This window comes from Galendromus occidentalis, unplaced genomic scaffold (genome assembly GCF_000255335.2).
Source record: "Galendromus occidentalis unplaced genomic scaffold, Mocc_1.1 scf7180000077436, whole genome shotgun sequence".
NCBI classification, from domain to species: Eukaryota; Metazoa; Arthropoda; class Arachnida; order Mesostigmata; family Phytoseiidae; genus Galendromus; species Galendromus occidentalis.
In genome coordinates this window covers 5,301-19,697 of record NW_003805424.1, presented here as the reverse complement: position 1 = coordinate 19,697, position 14,397 = coordinate 5,301, and the positions used below count along the sequence as shown (strand labels likewise).

Below are 14,397 nucleotides of genomic sequence, written 5' to 3'. Positions count from 1 at the left end.
GCCTTTATTATTACATATATAATATATAACAATATATATATACTTCAGAGTCCGAGCTCATTGGTTCCCATAGAATCGACTCGAGAACTGAGTGATACAAATACAACTCGAGAGGAGCACGCTTCCTCGGTACAATGTCCTCATCCAAGTGATGAAAACAGTTATGGAAACTTGTCCTGAACAGCTTAGAAGAATAATTTATACATAGTCAGATACCCCACTCGACTTCGATGAATGATCGAAGCTCTGTAACAACTAGGCCTGGCGTTGAAGTTATGAGAATTCATATGCTAGTTGGGTTCGTTCCCGGTGTGGACTGTGGCTTCGTTGCAGGAAGGGGAGCACCTAGCGGCTTATCCGGAGACGCGGCTTCCCACAACGCCCCAGCACCAGCACTCATGTTGCCGCTAGTTTGGTCCCATATCGTGGACGTCGGGCGTGTATTCACTTGTCTGTCGACGCTGCTGAATCTGGAGAATCAAGAATAGTGATGAGTCTCCTATGAAATTTCCGATGGCGGAGCACCATCCTCATCTCCGTGTGTATATGAGCCAAATCTCGCCTCACACCTATGATAATAACTCCTCCGATTTATTCTGTCGCTGACGCTTTCTTCTTGCGCTGTATTCCTGCAGCCCGAGCGTTGATCCTTTTCAGACTTGGGAGGTTTCGGAGGCATGCCTACAGGTGGGGTGGAAGGAGGTGATGTAGGCGTAGAGTAGTGCACGCGCATCTCTATCCTGGAGGGCGTTGACGAGGTAGAACTACTCTGGTGAGAATGATCCTGCTGATGCCAAAGGCCATGATTCGACCACGAATGCGTCAATCCAATGCTAGCGGGATTCCGAGCTGGAAACACGAGAGACATGGCGTTCGCTCTCATTGTGGAAAATTAAAGAAAGTACGAATTGATGTCACACACGGGCCGAGTGATCGGCTAATCTCACTCAGAGAGCGATCTGCTCTCCCCTGCACCCAAACTACGTTGACCGCTCCCGCCATGGAAAACTCGGATCAGCTCGCTGAATAGACTCACAGTTGAAATTCAGTTCCATATGAACTACAGATGGTCTCCCCCGTTGGGCTCGACTTCTCAACTCAAGGGTCGGGGAATGCGCTCGAGATTCCCTGAGGGTTTTATCACTCACAGTGCGCGAGTAACGAGGTATGTTACGACCGGGTGCGTAGAACGCATGACTGTCGCAAGCTTGGGGCGGAATGCTTTCCGCCTGAAGTACGTAAAAAGAACCGGGATTCAGAACAAAATCTATCGAGCAAATTTCGACGCATGGAGTCGGCACGTCGTACCTGAGACATCGATGTCCGTGACGCTGTTGTAGAACTCCGGTCTAGCGACGAGCCTCTACTGAGTTTCCTGTCGGACGACGACCCCAAGTCAGATGTGGCCGGATTTTGAGCCTTGTGATTCGATAGCGACGGATAAGGCCTTTCGAAGAACGTTCGAACATCGTCGTCTCTTGAGACCGTGCTGTCACGATCGATAAACATCTTCATCAGGGAAGGCGACTGGAGCCGCCGAGGATGAGACCCCTGCAAGCTCTAAGGAAATTTTCATTTCAGCCCGACACTTAACGAACATAGAGAGCAACAGAGTCAGAGCTCTTGCGGAGAAACGGAGTTGCGCTCCTGTAGAGCGACAGAATAATTCGGCGGCAGAAGCCAGGCATCCTGGCTGCCGGATTGGTCGTCGAGAGCTGACTCACCTGCATCAGTTCCGACGTCATGCCGAGGGGACGGCGCGAGAGATTTTGGAAAATCGGATGGTTTTGCCAGCGCGTCCGGAAATCCCGATCCATGAACTTCATCACGTTCAGGAGCCCCATCGGCCCGTTCGATGAATCGAAATGGAGGTCGAAATCATCTTCGTCTGAGCTATCGTCTCTACGAGTCGCCTTCACGCCCTCGAGGCTGTCCGGAGCAGCCGTTGAGTCGCAGGAAGATGTTCTCGAACTCATTTTCTTCTCAATGCTAACTATTCTCCTGTTGCCGTCACGTTGTTCTTTCTGACAAATCTTCTCCCGAACGACGACCTGACCGCCGTTCCTCTCAAAAGTGAACTTCTTGTATGATTTCATGGGAAGTCCTCTCGGGACCAAGTTCTCATTCAGGTCCAACAAACTCGATTGCTTCGAATCATTCGTGTCGTCCGTAGCGCCTTCGGGAGACAGTCGGCCCGTGGGTCTCCTCCCGGAGGTAGACTCGCTTGGCCAGACCAGACTGCGTAGGGATTCCTCCTCGGTGTTCTCTTTGCTCTTCGAGCTCTCTAATTTTTTCGGGACTATATGAACGTCTTGCAGACTAGCGCGTCCATCTTTCGTTTGTGCGACGCTTTCCAAAGGACTCGTACCTGCTGCACGAGCTCTGATATTGACATCCGTCTGCGCAACCCCGCGAGAAACTGCTTCATCACTGAGGGCTTCCACCGGCGGGAGCTCGTCGATCTCCTTCGTTTTTAGCTCGATTGATGCTCTGCTTATGCTCTTTGATGGGAACGGAACCGTTTCCCGATTAGTTCTCCCACTGGGGGTTCGCCGCACACTGGGCGCCTCATTCGAACGTTCAACTCCGGTCTGAACTTGAAAAGAATTGCTGCTGACGATAGATCCCGCATCGTCAGAGTCCACATTGCCTCTGGATGCGCTCATGCGCACTCCAGCGTTCTGACCGGATTTGAGAGAGGAAGTGGATGGCGATGACCTGAGAGTTCCTGAGGAAGCCGAACTCTTGATCAATGAAGATGGCATGCGCATCAAAGTGGCTCTGGACTCGACATTCTCAACAGCGATGTCCTCGGAGTTTCCGTCGTCTGCTGCAAGATGTTTCTCGCCCAGGTCACCGGGGATGACTTGGCAGGTCCTCGAGTCCGATAGCAAGCGCTCTTTATCCGCGAAATCCTGGGATGCCGCTCGCGGCTGCAGTGCGATGAGTAGATCGAGTCGAACCGGTGACAGATTCGCCAGATCCTCTGCAACTTGCAGCAGCTGTGTGTCATAGGTTTCGTTGACCCAGCTGTTTTTGCATACATCTATGATCGACGCTCTGTCCGAGGCTGCCACAGTGAGGAGATGTCGGATGAGACTCGACGCGGCTGGAACAGAAAGGAAATTACTGCCGAACAAGCGCTTCCAATCGGGAGGAATGAGAGCTTCCTTTTTTCGGAGTGAAGGGTAGACTTACAAGCACGTTGTTTGGGTTCGTAATAATCTCCGCTCGATATTTGTTTGACTAGTTTCTTGAAGTTGCTGCCGTCGAAGGGCATAGCGCCATACACGAGAGTGTATAGCAGAACGCCCAAAGACCAACAGTCGACCTCAGGTCCGTGATAGGGCAATCCTTTGACTATTTCAGGGGAGGCATACAGAGGTGATCCGCAAAATGTGCTAAGGAGACTCCTCTCATCGTAAACATTCGAAAGTCCGAAGTCGGCAATCTGTAAGTTTCGTGCTGTGTATAAACATGAACTTTTCGAGTATCGTAGTCCGACGTCGATGACAACTTCATCACGATTCATGGAGCTCCAGGCGGAATGATGAAACTACCAACCTTTGCGTTGCCTTTCTCGTCCAACAGTATGTTTTCCAACTTGAGATCTCTGTGACAAATCTTGTTCTTGTGAATGTAATAAACAGCGGCTACGACCTGTCTGAATATTCTCCTGGCTTCGGCGTCGGTTAGAATTTTGCGTTCGCTCAAGTACTCGTAGAGTTCGCCTCCGGAGGCATTCTGCATCACGAGAACAATTTTGTCTTTGTTCTCGAATACTTCGTAGATATGTACAATATTCGGATGGCGTATCGAAGACATGATTTGTATCTCCCGTCTAATACGGACGGCGTCTTGCTCATTTTCAATTTTGGACTTTTTTATCGTCTTGATAGCGACCTGGAATTGTCAAAGGAACCTCCTTACAGATGAACTCATACGGTACATTTCAATCCCTCGCATATAGATGCAAGATGCAACGCAATAACTCCGACGAATTATGTGTGTGCGGGTGCTTCCCGTCCGTCTGACTGAGTCAGTGATTCGGCCGACTCGCTAGCGCTCTGCCCAAGACCCCCTAATGCCGCCTACAACGTCGTCGGACCTCATTCGACACAGCCGAAGGCGAGCACTTGCGCAACGGAAAGAAAATAAAATCCCCGTCAACACGAATTCGGGTTTCGATCGCAAGAAACGTCGGGGGAGTTTTCTTTAGACGAGAGCACGTAGCCTCGCGCGGGCTATTGGCTCAGTCCGAGCGAGATCACGATGGTGGATGAGAACAGACGGGCGTGGACACTTGCTGTCGCTTAATCAAACTCCGAGAAGTTTTGGACATACCTCTTGGCCAGTTTCTCTGTTGATCGCCAGCTGTACTTTTCCATAGGTTCCTTGCCCGAGTTTTCGAACGATATCGAATCGGTGTTTGAGTTTATGTTTACTCTCCATAACGAATGACGGAGTTCACGAAATGGGGATGGATGACTTCCGGTGGTTGGGTCGAGGAATCGGCTCGATTTTACTTCAACTTGCCGAATCGCGAGAAACTTTACTTTGACGTTAACGCTGGCCGTCGCGGGATGCACTGGTGCACTACAACTACCATTTTTCCGACTAACCGCCTAGAGCGAGCTGGCTGACTAGCTGGGTGGCTGACTGGTGCCCTAGGTCCGATTTCGAGAAGAGAACTCGAAACTACGCAGAGGAGACCTCTGAGGGCAGGCGGCCGGATGGGCCGGCGGGCACCCAGCCAGTCAGTCAGTCAGTCAACTCGGCAGCTAGGCGAGCAGACCGTCACGCTCGCAACAGCGGAGGCAAGCTCAGCCACGGACCGCCTCGGAGGGAACCTTTTCGGAGACAGCAGTAGAGTTGGCGGCAGCGGCAGCGGCAGCACGCAGTCAGTCAGGCTCTCGCACACATATAGACGGAGGATAAAGTGAGAGGGAGACCACGAGGACAACGACGACAAAATCTCCGGGTGCACCACCGAGCCGGAAGAGCGGCCTGATCGTCTGACTCCTCGAGCATCACTTTCCCCTGAAAAACGCAGAAATCAGCAGGAGAATAAAATTGGTCGCTATGACTGAGACTTCTCAGATGATTGATGGTTTGATTGATCCCTATCAGTAGGTATTCGGTCGACTTGAGCCGGGTAGACTCGACTCGGAGGCTCACATGGACGAACACATCACGAATTTATCCATCTTGCCGAGGAAGTCGTCGAGAAATCCTTCGCCTGACAAACTCACCGAGGCAAGCCTCGTATGGTCGGGAAAAGTTCTGGAGCCTTTCAGCGAGGAGTGGTTCGACAACCGCATCTCTGACTGTGAGTCTTTGGCTTGAGTTTCTCCTGGAGTTCCCGACGGATTCCTGAGCTTGTTCTCACGAGCCCCTCCTCCAGGGAATCTACTACGACACTCGCTCAAACCTACGCACACTGTGGGATGAGGTCCTGTCCAACTCGGGTCGTGCTGATGTAGCGGTGCAGCGAGCTTCTAGGAATCAGAGCATTCTAGCTCCCCGAGTCCCTTCCCGATCCGAACGGAGTCGGAGGCTGGATGTCAATCAAAAATTCCAGAGAGTTTCACTATACAGCCCAGATCATGAGCTCAATTATTGGTACTTTCGCCGGAACGCGAGCAATCCCGACAGAGACTACACCCGCTGCGCACCGTCGTAGTGGGGACCTAGTGTACGAGCACGCAGCTAGTTCCATCTGTGGCTGCCGTCGCCGAAATGGCCGCATTTTCCCGCCCGGTGGGTGCTTCAGAAGAGACCAGCAGAAAAATCCACAGGCGCAGCCCGAACAACCGCCGCCGCAACAGGGGCTCGCTGACTGCGTACACAGCAAGTATCAGACCACCCACCACATGAGGAAGGAGAAAACATGGCCCTGTCCATCCTAGAATGACCCTGGAGGTCGGAATGCGTGGCGAATTATAGCCGACATTCGGCATCGAAGAAATTCTCAGGGAGAAGGCTCCAAAATCGCTTCCTCCTTGGCACACTCGGAACCACTGGACTTCGAGTCTTCACCTCGGATACCCGGGAAATTCAGAGAGGGGCCGGATGTCTCTCGGGACGATCTTGCTCCGGCTCACAAAGCTGACTGGCAGCTACTCGGGAAATGAGGCGCTAAGACTAATCAACGCTCCAGAAAGTTAATCGAATCTGCTTTTTATTCGTATCGATGAGAACAGAAGTACTTGATGATTGTAGAGTTCCTCAGAGAGATCTTCACTTGAACCCACATTCGGCCACCAGAGAGAGAATTGTAGCTCGAGTTCTCTCGTCGACGTGTGGATCGAACATCCAGCATAGCGACGAAAACATTAACACGTTTTTACTGGTCTGGTGCGGAATTTGCCTCGCCACCTCCTTTTTGAGAACGAGTTCTTTTCGGAATGCTTCTTCGATAGCTCGGACCATCCTTGCGAAATCGTCGAGACTTAGATTGACGAACACTGCCCGATCGGATCGCATCGAGGGAGCTCCGTCTCCTGCTCCTGTTTGGGAGGAAAGAGCCGAAGAGCTCGAGGATAAATTATCGATTCTGACCAGAGAATCGAAGTTTTGCGCAGCATTTGTCAGGATGTCGACGAGTTTTTCCAAATTGTCGACGACTCCCAGGAGACTGTCGCATAAATCAGGGATTTCTGATAATCTATTCCGCTTGTCGGCGATTCTCTTGATCAGTTCTGCTCCGAGTAGCTTGTTTTCCTGCCATTTTTTGTGGACATTGTAAATATCGGCGCAACGGTCTTTCACGCGTCGCGGTACGCCTGTCAAATTCACCCCTGCAGGAGGATGGGGATCCACCAGCCTGATCGGAGAAAATGCAGTCTGATCCATTTTCGAAGACCGTCTGACGGGTTGATCATCCGATTTGTGCTTCATCGGATCGAGCAGGATAGGGATTCTTACAGCTCCGGGACTCTACCTGGCCCTGCTAGTGGCCGAATAATCGCGATCACTTGAGTGAGACCCGAACATGAAAGCTTTGATGACGAAACCTCCAGATATACACTGTGGAACAATCAGAATTATTGAAGATATTCGAAGCGCTAACCTTCTCAAGCCTCAACAGTGGTTCGAGGGGGCGCGCCGGAGCACACCGTCGTCATCGAAATCTCACTTGACACCACAGAACTTGAGTAACGGATTGTGAGCTTAATCACGGCTCTAGCGCAAGTCGCGAGAACTGGCTGCTTTAGTCGACTATGTAGCCCACGCACTCATACGATACGCTATTGTCGGAGCGTCTTGCCACACCCATCGCAACGGTCAGGAAACGTGAATGAGAACTTAGCAGTCACAACATACTCCGCTTCAGAAGACCGTGAATCATGAGGGAGAATCATAGGAATTCTGTGCACGAATCGTTAGAAGTTTGTCGAATGTTTATGGACTGCCTGGCTGGCGAGGCCGGCTGCGCCGCCATCTCTGTAATCCTTCCGGCACTACCTTACCTTTCTTACAATCCAGGGGCAGACGGATTCTTACAACACAAAATGAAGCCTCTCAAGCTTGGACCATGGGGGAATCAATATAGAGTGGAAATCGAGGATTGTCACAGCACCAGCTGACATGGCTGAGGATGGCTGAGGAAAAACGCCGATAAGGCAGCAGGTCTCGTTCGCGAAGCGAGTGCAGACGGATACTTCTCTCCGACGCTGATGATGGTGATCTGTGCTTTACGTGGACAGAATTCGAGATCCTGAAATTTCGGCAGGCTTCTCGGGGGAGGAAAAGGTGCTCCGAGCTCGTCTTTGGTTTGTCTCGCGATATAAACCATTTCCCTCCATCTACGCGCCTGCGAAAGTCCCCCTCCCAGAGTCCCGATCCCATCGCACTTGACTGTCTGATCGGCTGCGAGCCGGGATACAAGAGAAATAATCGCTGCTCCTCCTAGATGAGGACTCCCCATCTCCGAGTAAATGTGAACCATATTGAAATAAAGAAATGACGCCACGTGGTTTTTATGCCGCATTGGCGCTACTAATGAACACAAACAACTTTGTACAAGATCGGAGACAGCCTCAGGTTGGCCTACTTTCGAGAACTCCAGAAGCTGCTTGTCTCGGCGACAGAATCGCCCAACCAAGACGAGCTGAGTCGATCTGGAAAAAAGGAATTCCTCATTAGTCGAATTTTCCTCCCTCCTGAGAATCCTTCTATACAGCAAGGAGAAAAATGTGCATCAGACATACCGCGAAGATGGACGATATCGCTTGAGCCACTAAGCATGGGAGTAGGTTTTTGTGCGGCACCAACTGATCGCGGGTCGGCGGTGCGCCTCGGATCTGCCCTGAGCGGTAGGAGACAATGAATTTTTCGCCAGGTTTGTAATGCTTGAGCAACGGAGGGCGGCTCCGCGCGAAGATCGCTGCCATCGTGCTGGTCATTGTGCCTTTTCTTGGGTATCGACTCCGGTCGAGGCCATGGTCGTGACTGAGGGGGTGATGAGGAAGACGAGGGTGATGACGAGCTTCTTCCATCTTTTATAGTACGCGAGCTCTGAGCATCACCCAGCGAGCTCTCTGTTGGATCCTCCCACAATCTCCGATTGATTGTGTCAAGTTCCAGGATCGGTCGCGCGGTGGGGCGATGTTGAGCCTGATGGGGCACGGTCTCTTTGACGGCGACTTGCGGCTCCAAGGGAATGAGAATAGGTATGCTCAATTTGCTTTGGTTTTGATCTAATTCAGAGCATTCAGAGCCAATTGTCGTTGCCGACGGAATCTTCTCTCGATGGATAGCATTTTCCGAGGCAAGAAATACTCCATCGATATTATCATTCCTGGCCCGCTCAGAGACGCCTTGACTCGGCGAGGAAATCGCCGACGAGCGGCATCCATCGAGTCGGGAGCGTTTTTTCTCGATTTCTGCCGATCGTTCCGAGCCTTGCCGATTCGTTTGCAATGCTAGCTTCCTCTTCAGAATCTTCGTGAGTCGAGGAGAAGGTGACTTTCCGGGATTCCCAGACTCTGTCGCGGATACGCCCTGTGCTGCAGCTCCAGAACTTACTTCGGGGGTTTTCGACGACTTCCGCGGAATTTTGAATGGAGTCGAAATCCTACTCCCAACCTCGACGCGAGACTTCTTCTCCTGGGAGGAAGGCGCTGCGAGTCGATCCGTTGGAACGGCATTCGCATCGTGTTTCCCAGCATTAACAGTGCTCATCCCTCGAGTCCCCGCCGAAGACTGACTGAGACTAGCTTCGTCAGGAGCTACCGTATCGCTCGGATCCGCCGTGCGATCGGAGCGCTTCGAGAAACCATGGGAACTCGGCGCATGCCTCTCTGGACGAGACCCGTCATTGACAGCTGTCACAACTTGAGGAACTTGAGCTTTCGACATCTTATTCGATGTTCCGGAGGACGGCACCCGGATAATTTTCCGTAAGGGAGCGTCCCCTCGCGGAACTTCGGAAGGTCGATCAAGCGAGCTACTATCCATCGAGTTCTTATGCCAATGATCCGAAGCCCCCCCCGCGGCCGAGGTCTTATCGAACAAGCGTTGCTCTTCAAGAGGAGAGTGCTTCCTCTTCGAAATAGGATCCTTGACTCCGGGGACTACCGCGGCTGTGGTAGCTGCTTCCGTTAGAACAGGTGCCTTTCCTCGGTCAGCTTGTCCAGAAGTTCGAATTAGCCCTGTCGGGCGCTCCAGTAGGAGCTCACTCGGAGCTGTCGAGGCGACGATGGTTTTCGGAGGTACTTTTGCCGTCGTTCTCGAGTCTGTAGGGGTAGGTTTTACTATATTCTCCGCTATTTTGCTTCTCTCGGAATCGCTGCTCTGACGTGTGTTTTGTATGACATCTTTCTCCCCGAACGTCGAAGCGTCTCTTTTCGTCTCGGACCCTTTATGAGGGCTGGTAGCGATCTGATTCGACTTGAGATCTGTATTGCGGGCGCTCGCAGTCTGACTAGGAACCATCGACGCTTGATGCTTTCCGTTAGCAGGTGAACAAATGATATGTTCAGAAGTATATTTCCGGTAGACTTCGTCAGGAATCCGTTCAAGTACGATTTTCAAGGCTTTCAGAGGCACATCCGCATATTTTTTCGAAGCTGAGAGATTGGTCGCCGGCAGGCGCCTCGGTGTTGAAGTTGTGCGATCTATTTCTCCGTGCGGCTCTATAGAGTCGCTTTTGGCATGATCCTTCGTCTCCTGGCCAAATTTGTTAACTCGGCGGGTTCTTCCAGAAACACCCGATTCCAAAAGTTTCAGAACACCTTCGTCCATGTACAGAGTGTCGTTCTCATTCATTTTCTTATGATGCGTTCTGCTCTTGGACGTCGCTTGCACAGTTGGCGGGTTCGCACTCCGAGCGAAGTCCGAAGGTTTCGAGCAGCTCTTCCGATTGTGCTTGATGGATCTCGGGTCGTTCCCGTCCTGTGACCGGATACACCCACTGGGCTGATCGAACGAGGCTTCTGTCGAGCGTTGCGAGACTGACTTGAGCCTAGTTGCAGGGTTTTCGCTCATCGAGTTCAAGTCGTTGCAAGCCTTCCTCGATGAAATTCCCCCCGACACGGCTCGGGAGCCGCCCAGATTGGTCGAATCGGATAGAGCGAGTCCCGAAGTCCGAATTCCAGATGTGTCGAATTTCATAGGGAAGCCCAAATCGACTGCGACACTCACAGTGTCGGCTATATTATCGACGATTCTATGAATATCGGCTTCGAAATCTGGGTACTGAACGTACGGTTTCGATCTTTCGCACCTCCTGAGATGAGCATCTACACACCTTATGGGCACTAATGCCCTACAACCATCAGAGAAATTGGGACATTTCACCATCAGATTCAGAACTTGCAGCTCGAAATTTTTGAAACTGAATGGATGTCCACACACTGTTCCACAGGGACAGACATTGTCCTGTAGGGAAACCGACGTGAGACAATCGGGACAGAGAACATTGCCGCAACTCATCAGATGCGGGTCGAGAGAGAGCTGTCCACAAGAAGCACATATTATTTTCTTATTGATATTGGCGACTATGTGGAGCTCTCGGACTCCAGTCGTCAAATGCACCAGAACCATTTCTGACTCAAATCCGCCCCTGCAATGCAATCGAACACCTCTTATTCGGAATCTGTTCCCGGGTCCAGTTCAGCGAACAGGGGGCGACAAAGAAGATATACAAAAAAAATATATAAACGATCCCAAAGGCGCAGTTCCTCCCCGAGCCATGCCACCGTCACTTCAGACTTACAGCTGGAAACGCTAATTGCGAAAGCTGATGACCAATTGAGTGAGTCACATCCTTGCGGCAGACCATGAGAGACGTTGGAAACAATATGCCCTTGACCGAGGGAAGCGTTCGAGTTACTGAGTTGAACAATTTGAGGCGATCGTCCTCAGGAGACCGAGTGAACATACAAAGGGTCCATGGACATACTGACAAGCCGTCTCGAACAAGGATGGGTTACGAGGAGCTACGAATTCGAGTGTTACGAATCGCGGCGGCGCGGACCTCCCTCTCTCAAGTTTGTGTTTACAGACAGAATGAACGAATCCTGGAGTCGGAGAGCGGGCGCTTGGAGGGGCGCGCAGCAGAGAGGCGTCTTCGCTCCCGACATGGATCCAACTCGGCGGCAGTGGTCGTGGACGACATCGGAGGAAAACGTTTCTAAACATCATCCATGGCACCCCCGATCCGATAACGGGGAACGGGGTGTGATCCCCTTATCGGGAAATCTTATTCCCGCAAGCGAATTGCCGCGCCCGAACGCAAAAAACCGAACAAGAGGGAGAGACAGATCGGAAAGCTCGCATACTATTGCCTGTACGAAGATGCGGGAAGTACTCGTGCAGCCAAAGAAGGGCCGCCGTCGAACGAGTCTCCAAGACACATTCACATGCCCTCTTTTCAAAAGGAGAGAGAAGATTCTCGAGTTAGACAAGGACACCCGACAATTTTTCCCCATTCAAGCCCAAATGTACCGGAATGGCTCTCCGCTCGTCGGCAATGTGAAGATTATCGGCAAATGAACACAGTGAGCGGAGAAGTGTGTCTGTAACTCGTCTAGGGTGGACGATATTATGCTCTCGACATCCCCGAGGATAGCCGAAGATATGGCGGCAGGCAGATACACATGGACACGCTTCGGTACGCGGTCGACCCCCGCATGGAGCACGAGCAGTTGCTATTTGCCTCAAGAATGCGAGCTTGGTCTCCCGTTTTGACCTCCGCTGCAGCCTAAATGTCCAAGAAGAATATTGACCGAGACTCCGCGTATCTATGCGGGAGCGTTTGCACCTCCGGACCCAGAAGAGATCGCCAGAGATGACACATGATCTCGAGGCAATCGGTCGCCAGAAGTACTGGTAGCCGTCGACGAAGTATTTGATCGCTTGCTCCAAGGAGCAGGAAGTCACGTGTCATGTTGCCCGTGAGAGCGATTTGTTTGTAGGCATCCAATATTGATCGACCTTTCGTATCAGGTATCAGGCGCGGAATTCGGCGCATCGTTGTTTGTTCCAGTCCTCCAAGATTCGTTCTGTCCTCCTTACTTCGGATGCACTGTTCGCTCCTCCGTGGAGTCCGAGTCGGCACAGGAGTTCTTCCCCCTTGTATAGATGTCTCCCCGAGCTGCGAAGCTCTGTCTTCGGCTCCGCGTGTCGGTTTCGACTGTTTTTGAGGATTCTCTGGCGCAGAGGGAGGGAGCACCCCTGCTTCGTCAGCTTGAAGCCAAAAGGAATGACAGCTCCTAGGGCGAGGGCTGGGGCGACAGAGATGTCGGCCTCCTCTGCACTGCGTTGACTGAGTGAGCATGAATGCGCTTGTGTGTGAGCTGGCGCTGGAAATGGTTCAAGTTTATCACTCCGAGGTTCCACTCATACTGCTTTATCCACCAGAACACAGCCTTTTGAATTTACGATTGGAAGGCCGCGCCGCACGACCTCCCGACGCCACGACTCGACACTCGTATGCTTCAGTGCGCGACGCACGGCCCCGAGATCCGTGTTTCGAGAAAACTAGGCTTTTGAGACTCTCGTTCTTCTTGAACCGTCAGGATTCAGGGTCCTGCACGCTCGAGACGGTCATAGCCGATGCTGTCATTCAGAGGGGAATCACCCTATCTCGAGCCGTATCTGGCCCAATTATTCCGCTTAGCGCTGCAAATCAAACTCGTGAGATTCATCCGGAAGAGTCCCCGTTTTTGAGCTAGTATCACTCATAAGGAGGTATGTGTCTGATCTCTCGCAAAGTCAAGGACTCTGCAGCTAAGACCGAAGAGACTTCTACTCTGAAAGTCTGGCGCGGCGATGCGGACTCGGTGTCTTCGCCGTTACGGGATACTGCTCGAAGTGGGCATCGGTATGCCGGATCCCATCCGCGAATTCTTTATCCCTTTCCGGTGGCACGTGATGCTCGATCCAATAGGTGTTCGCAGCCCACAGCAGCATGAGCGCCGATTCGTCTAGGGAGCGTGTATCGTCAGAAGCCCAACTGGCGTCACTGAAAGCTACTAAGTGATTCTTGGCTGCGACAGCGGAGTACCAATCGATGCCTGTGCCAATGGTACCTTTCGAGTGTCTTAGTATGCGCTCCGCTACTGGCCTGTGATCCTTCGAAGGAGAATCCAGGAACTTCGAAAGTTGATTGACTATGTATGCCATCTCGGCTCGAACAACGATAGCGGAATTCAGCGGTTCTCGGTATGGAACTCTCTCTCGAATCTATTGATTTACGTCTTCGTCTACATTTTGCTGGATCTGTAGATCGAGCAGCGCTGAGTTTTCACCGGATAGCAATCTACCATCGAGAAACGTTCCAGAAGTTTTTTCATGTGCGCAGTCTGATGAATCTTGAGAGTTTTCTGTCCCACGACTTCGAAGGATCTCTGAATAGATAAAGCAACCGGCTTGTCCACGGGTCATCTTGGGGGTCTCCTGAAGCAAGTCCAGAAACTCATTGAGTTGATCCTTGGTGCGGCTTAGAGGCCTTATTGGAGGAAGGGAAGCGATCCGATTTGGGTCTGGCGCCAGACATAGATCACGGTCATCATCGTCGCTATCTACCAATGAGCGTCTTCTCTCGCCTCTCGCAGACTCGTCGTCTCTCGCACAAACAATCCCCTCAATATTTACACCGATGGGAGCTTCTCTATAGCGTTCTTGAGGAACGACTCTCCCATTGTCCAACATACGTTCCCAGAACGGTGTTTATTAGCAAGCATTCTTCCGTTCTTGAGAAAGCCGTTCTTTCGTTGTTGCGCACATCAGCAACAACGAACAACAAACCCCGGGGGTGCACCTCAGCTGGCTTTCTATTCCTGAAGTGCCGTCAGCATACGACGACGGCTCGTTGAGCGGTAAATAGGCAATGAGTAACTCTGGTTTGGCTTGGCACATGATCAGCTTTACATCCCGGAGCGACATGGA

General features: G+C 51.8%; 2 protein-coding genes across 2 annotated transcripts; both read right to left on the bottom strand.

Annotated features, from left to right (window-relative positions):
* Nuak (Nuak family kinase 1) lies at positions 1–4,452 on the bottom strand. The gene is made up of 8 exons (XM_029111360.1): positions 4,345–4,452; positions 3,565–3,903; positions 3,199–3,451; positions 1,725–3,109; positions 1,309–1,560; positions 1,037–1,229; positions 570–849; positions 1–470 (listed from the first exon to the last, which is right to left on the bottom strand). Exons 1-8 carry the CDS (start codon positions 4,450–4,452, stop codon positions 284–286), a joined length of 2,997 nt encoding a protein of 998 aa, XP_028967193.1. The 3' UTR covers positions 1–283.
* Positions 4,453–6,170: 1,718 nt separating this feature from the next.
* On the bottom strand, positions 6,171–7,032 carry LOC100909267 (cyclin-dependent kinase 2-interacting protein). The gene has a single exon (XM_018639399.1). It carries the CDS (start codon positions 6,898–6,900, stop codon positions 6,241–6,243), a length of 660 nt encoding a protein of 219 aa, XP_018494915.1. The 5' UTR covers positions 6,901–7,032; the 3' UTR covers positions 6,171–6,240.
* Between the last annotated feature and the right edge of the window lie 7,365 nt (positions 7,033–14,397).

Bases quoted from the DNA above. Each gene is read 5' to 3' on its own strand.
- LOC100909267 (XM_018639399.1), bottom strand. From the start codon at position 6,900: ATGAAGCACAAATCGGATGATCAACCCGTCAGACGGTCTTCGAAAATG.
- Nuak (XM_029111360.1), bottom strand. From the start codon at position 4,452: ATGGAGAGTAAACATAAACTCAAACACCGATTCGATATCGTTCGAAAA. The intron at 3,904-4,344 runs GTATGTCCAAAA...TGACAATTCCAG, and splicing joins ACAGAGAAACTGGCCAAGAG to GTCGCTATCAAGACGATAAA. The intron at 471-569 runs GTGTGAGGCGAG...TTGATTCTCCAG, and splicing joins CGGAGGAGTTATTATCATAG to ATTCAGCAGCGTCGACAGAC.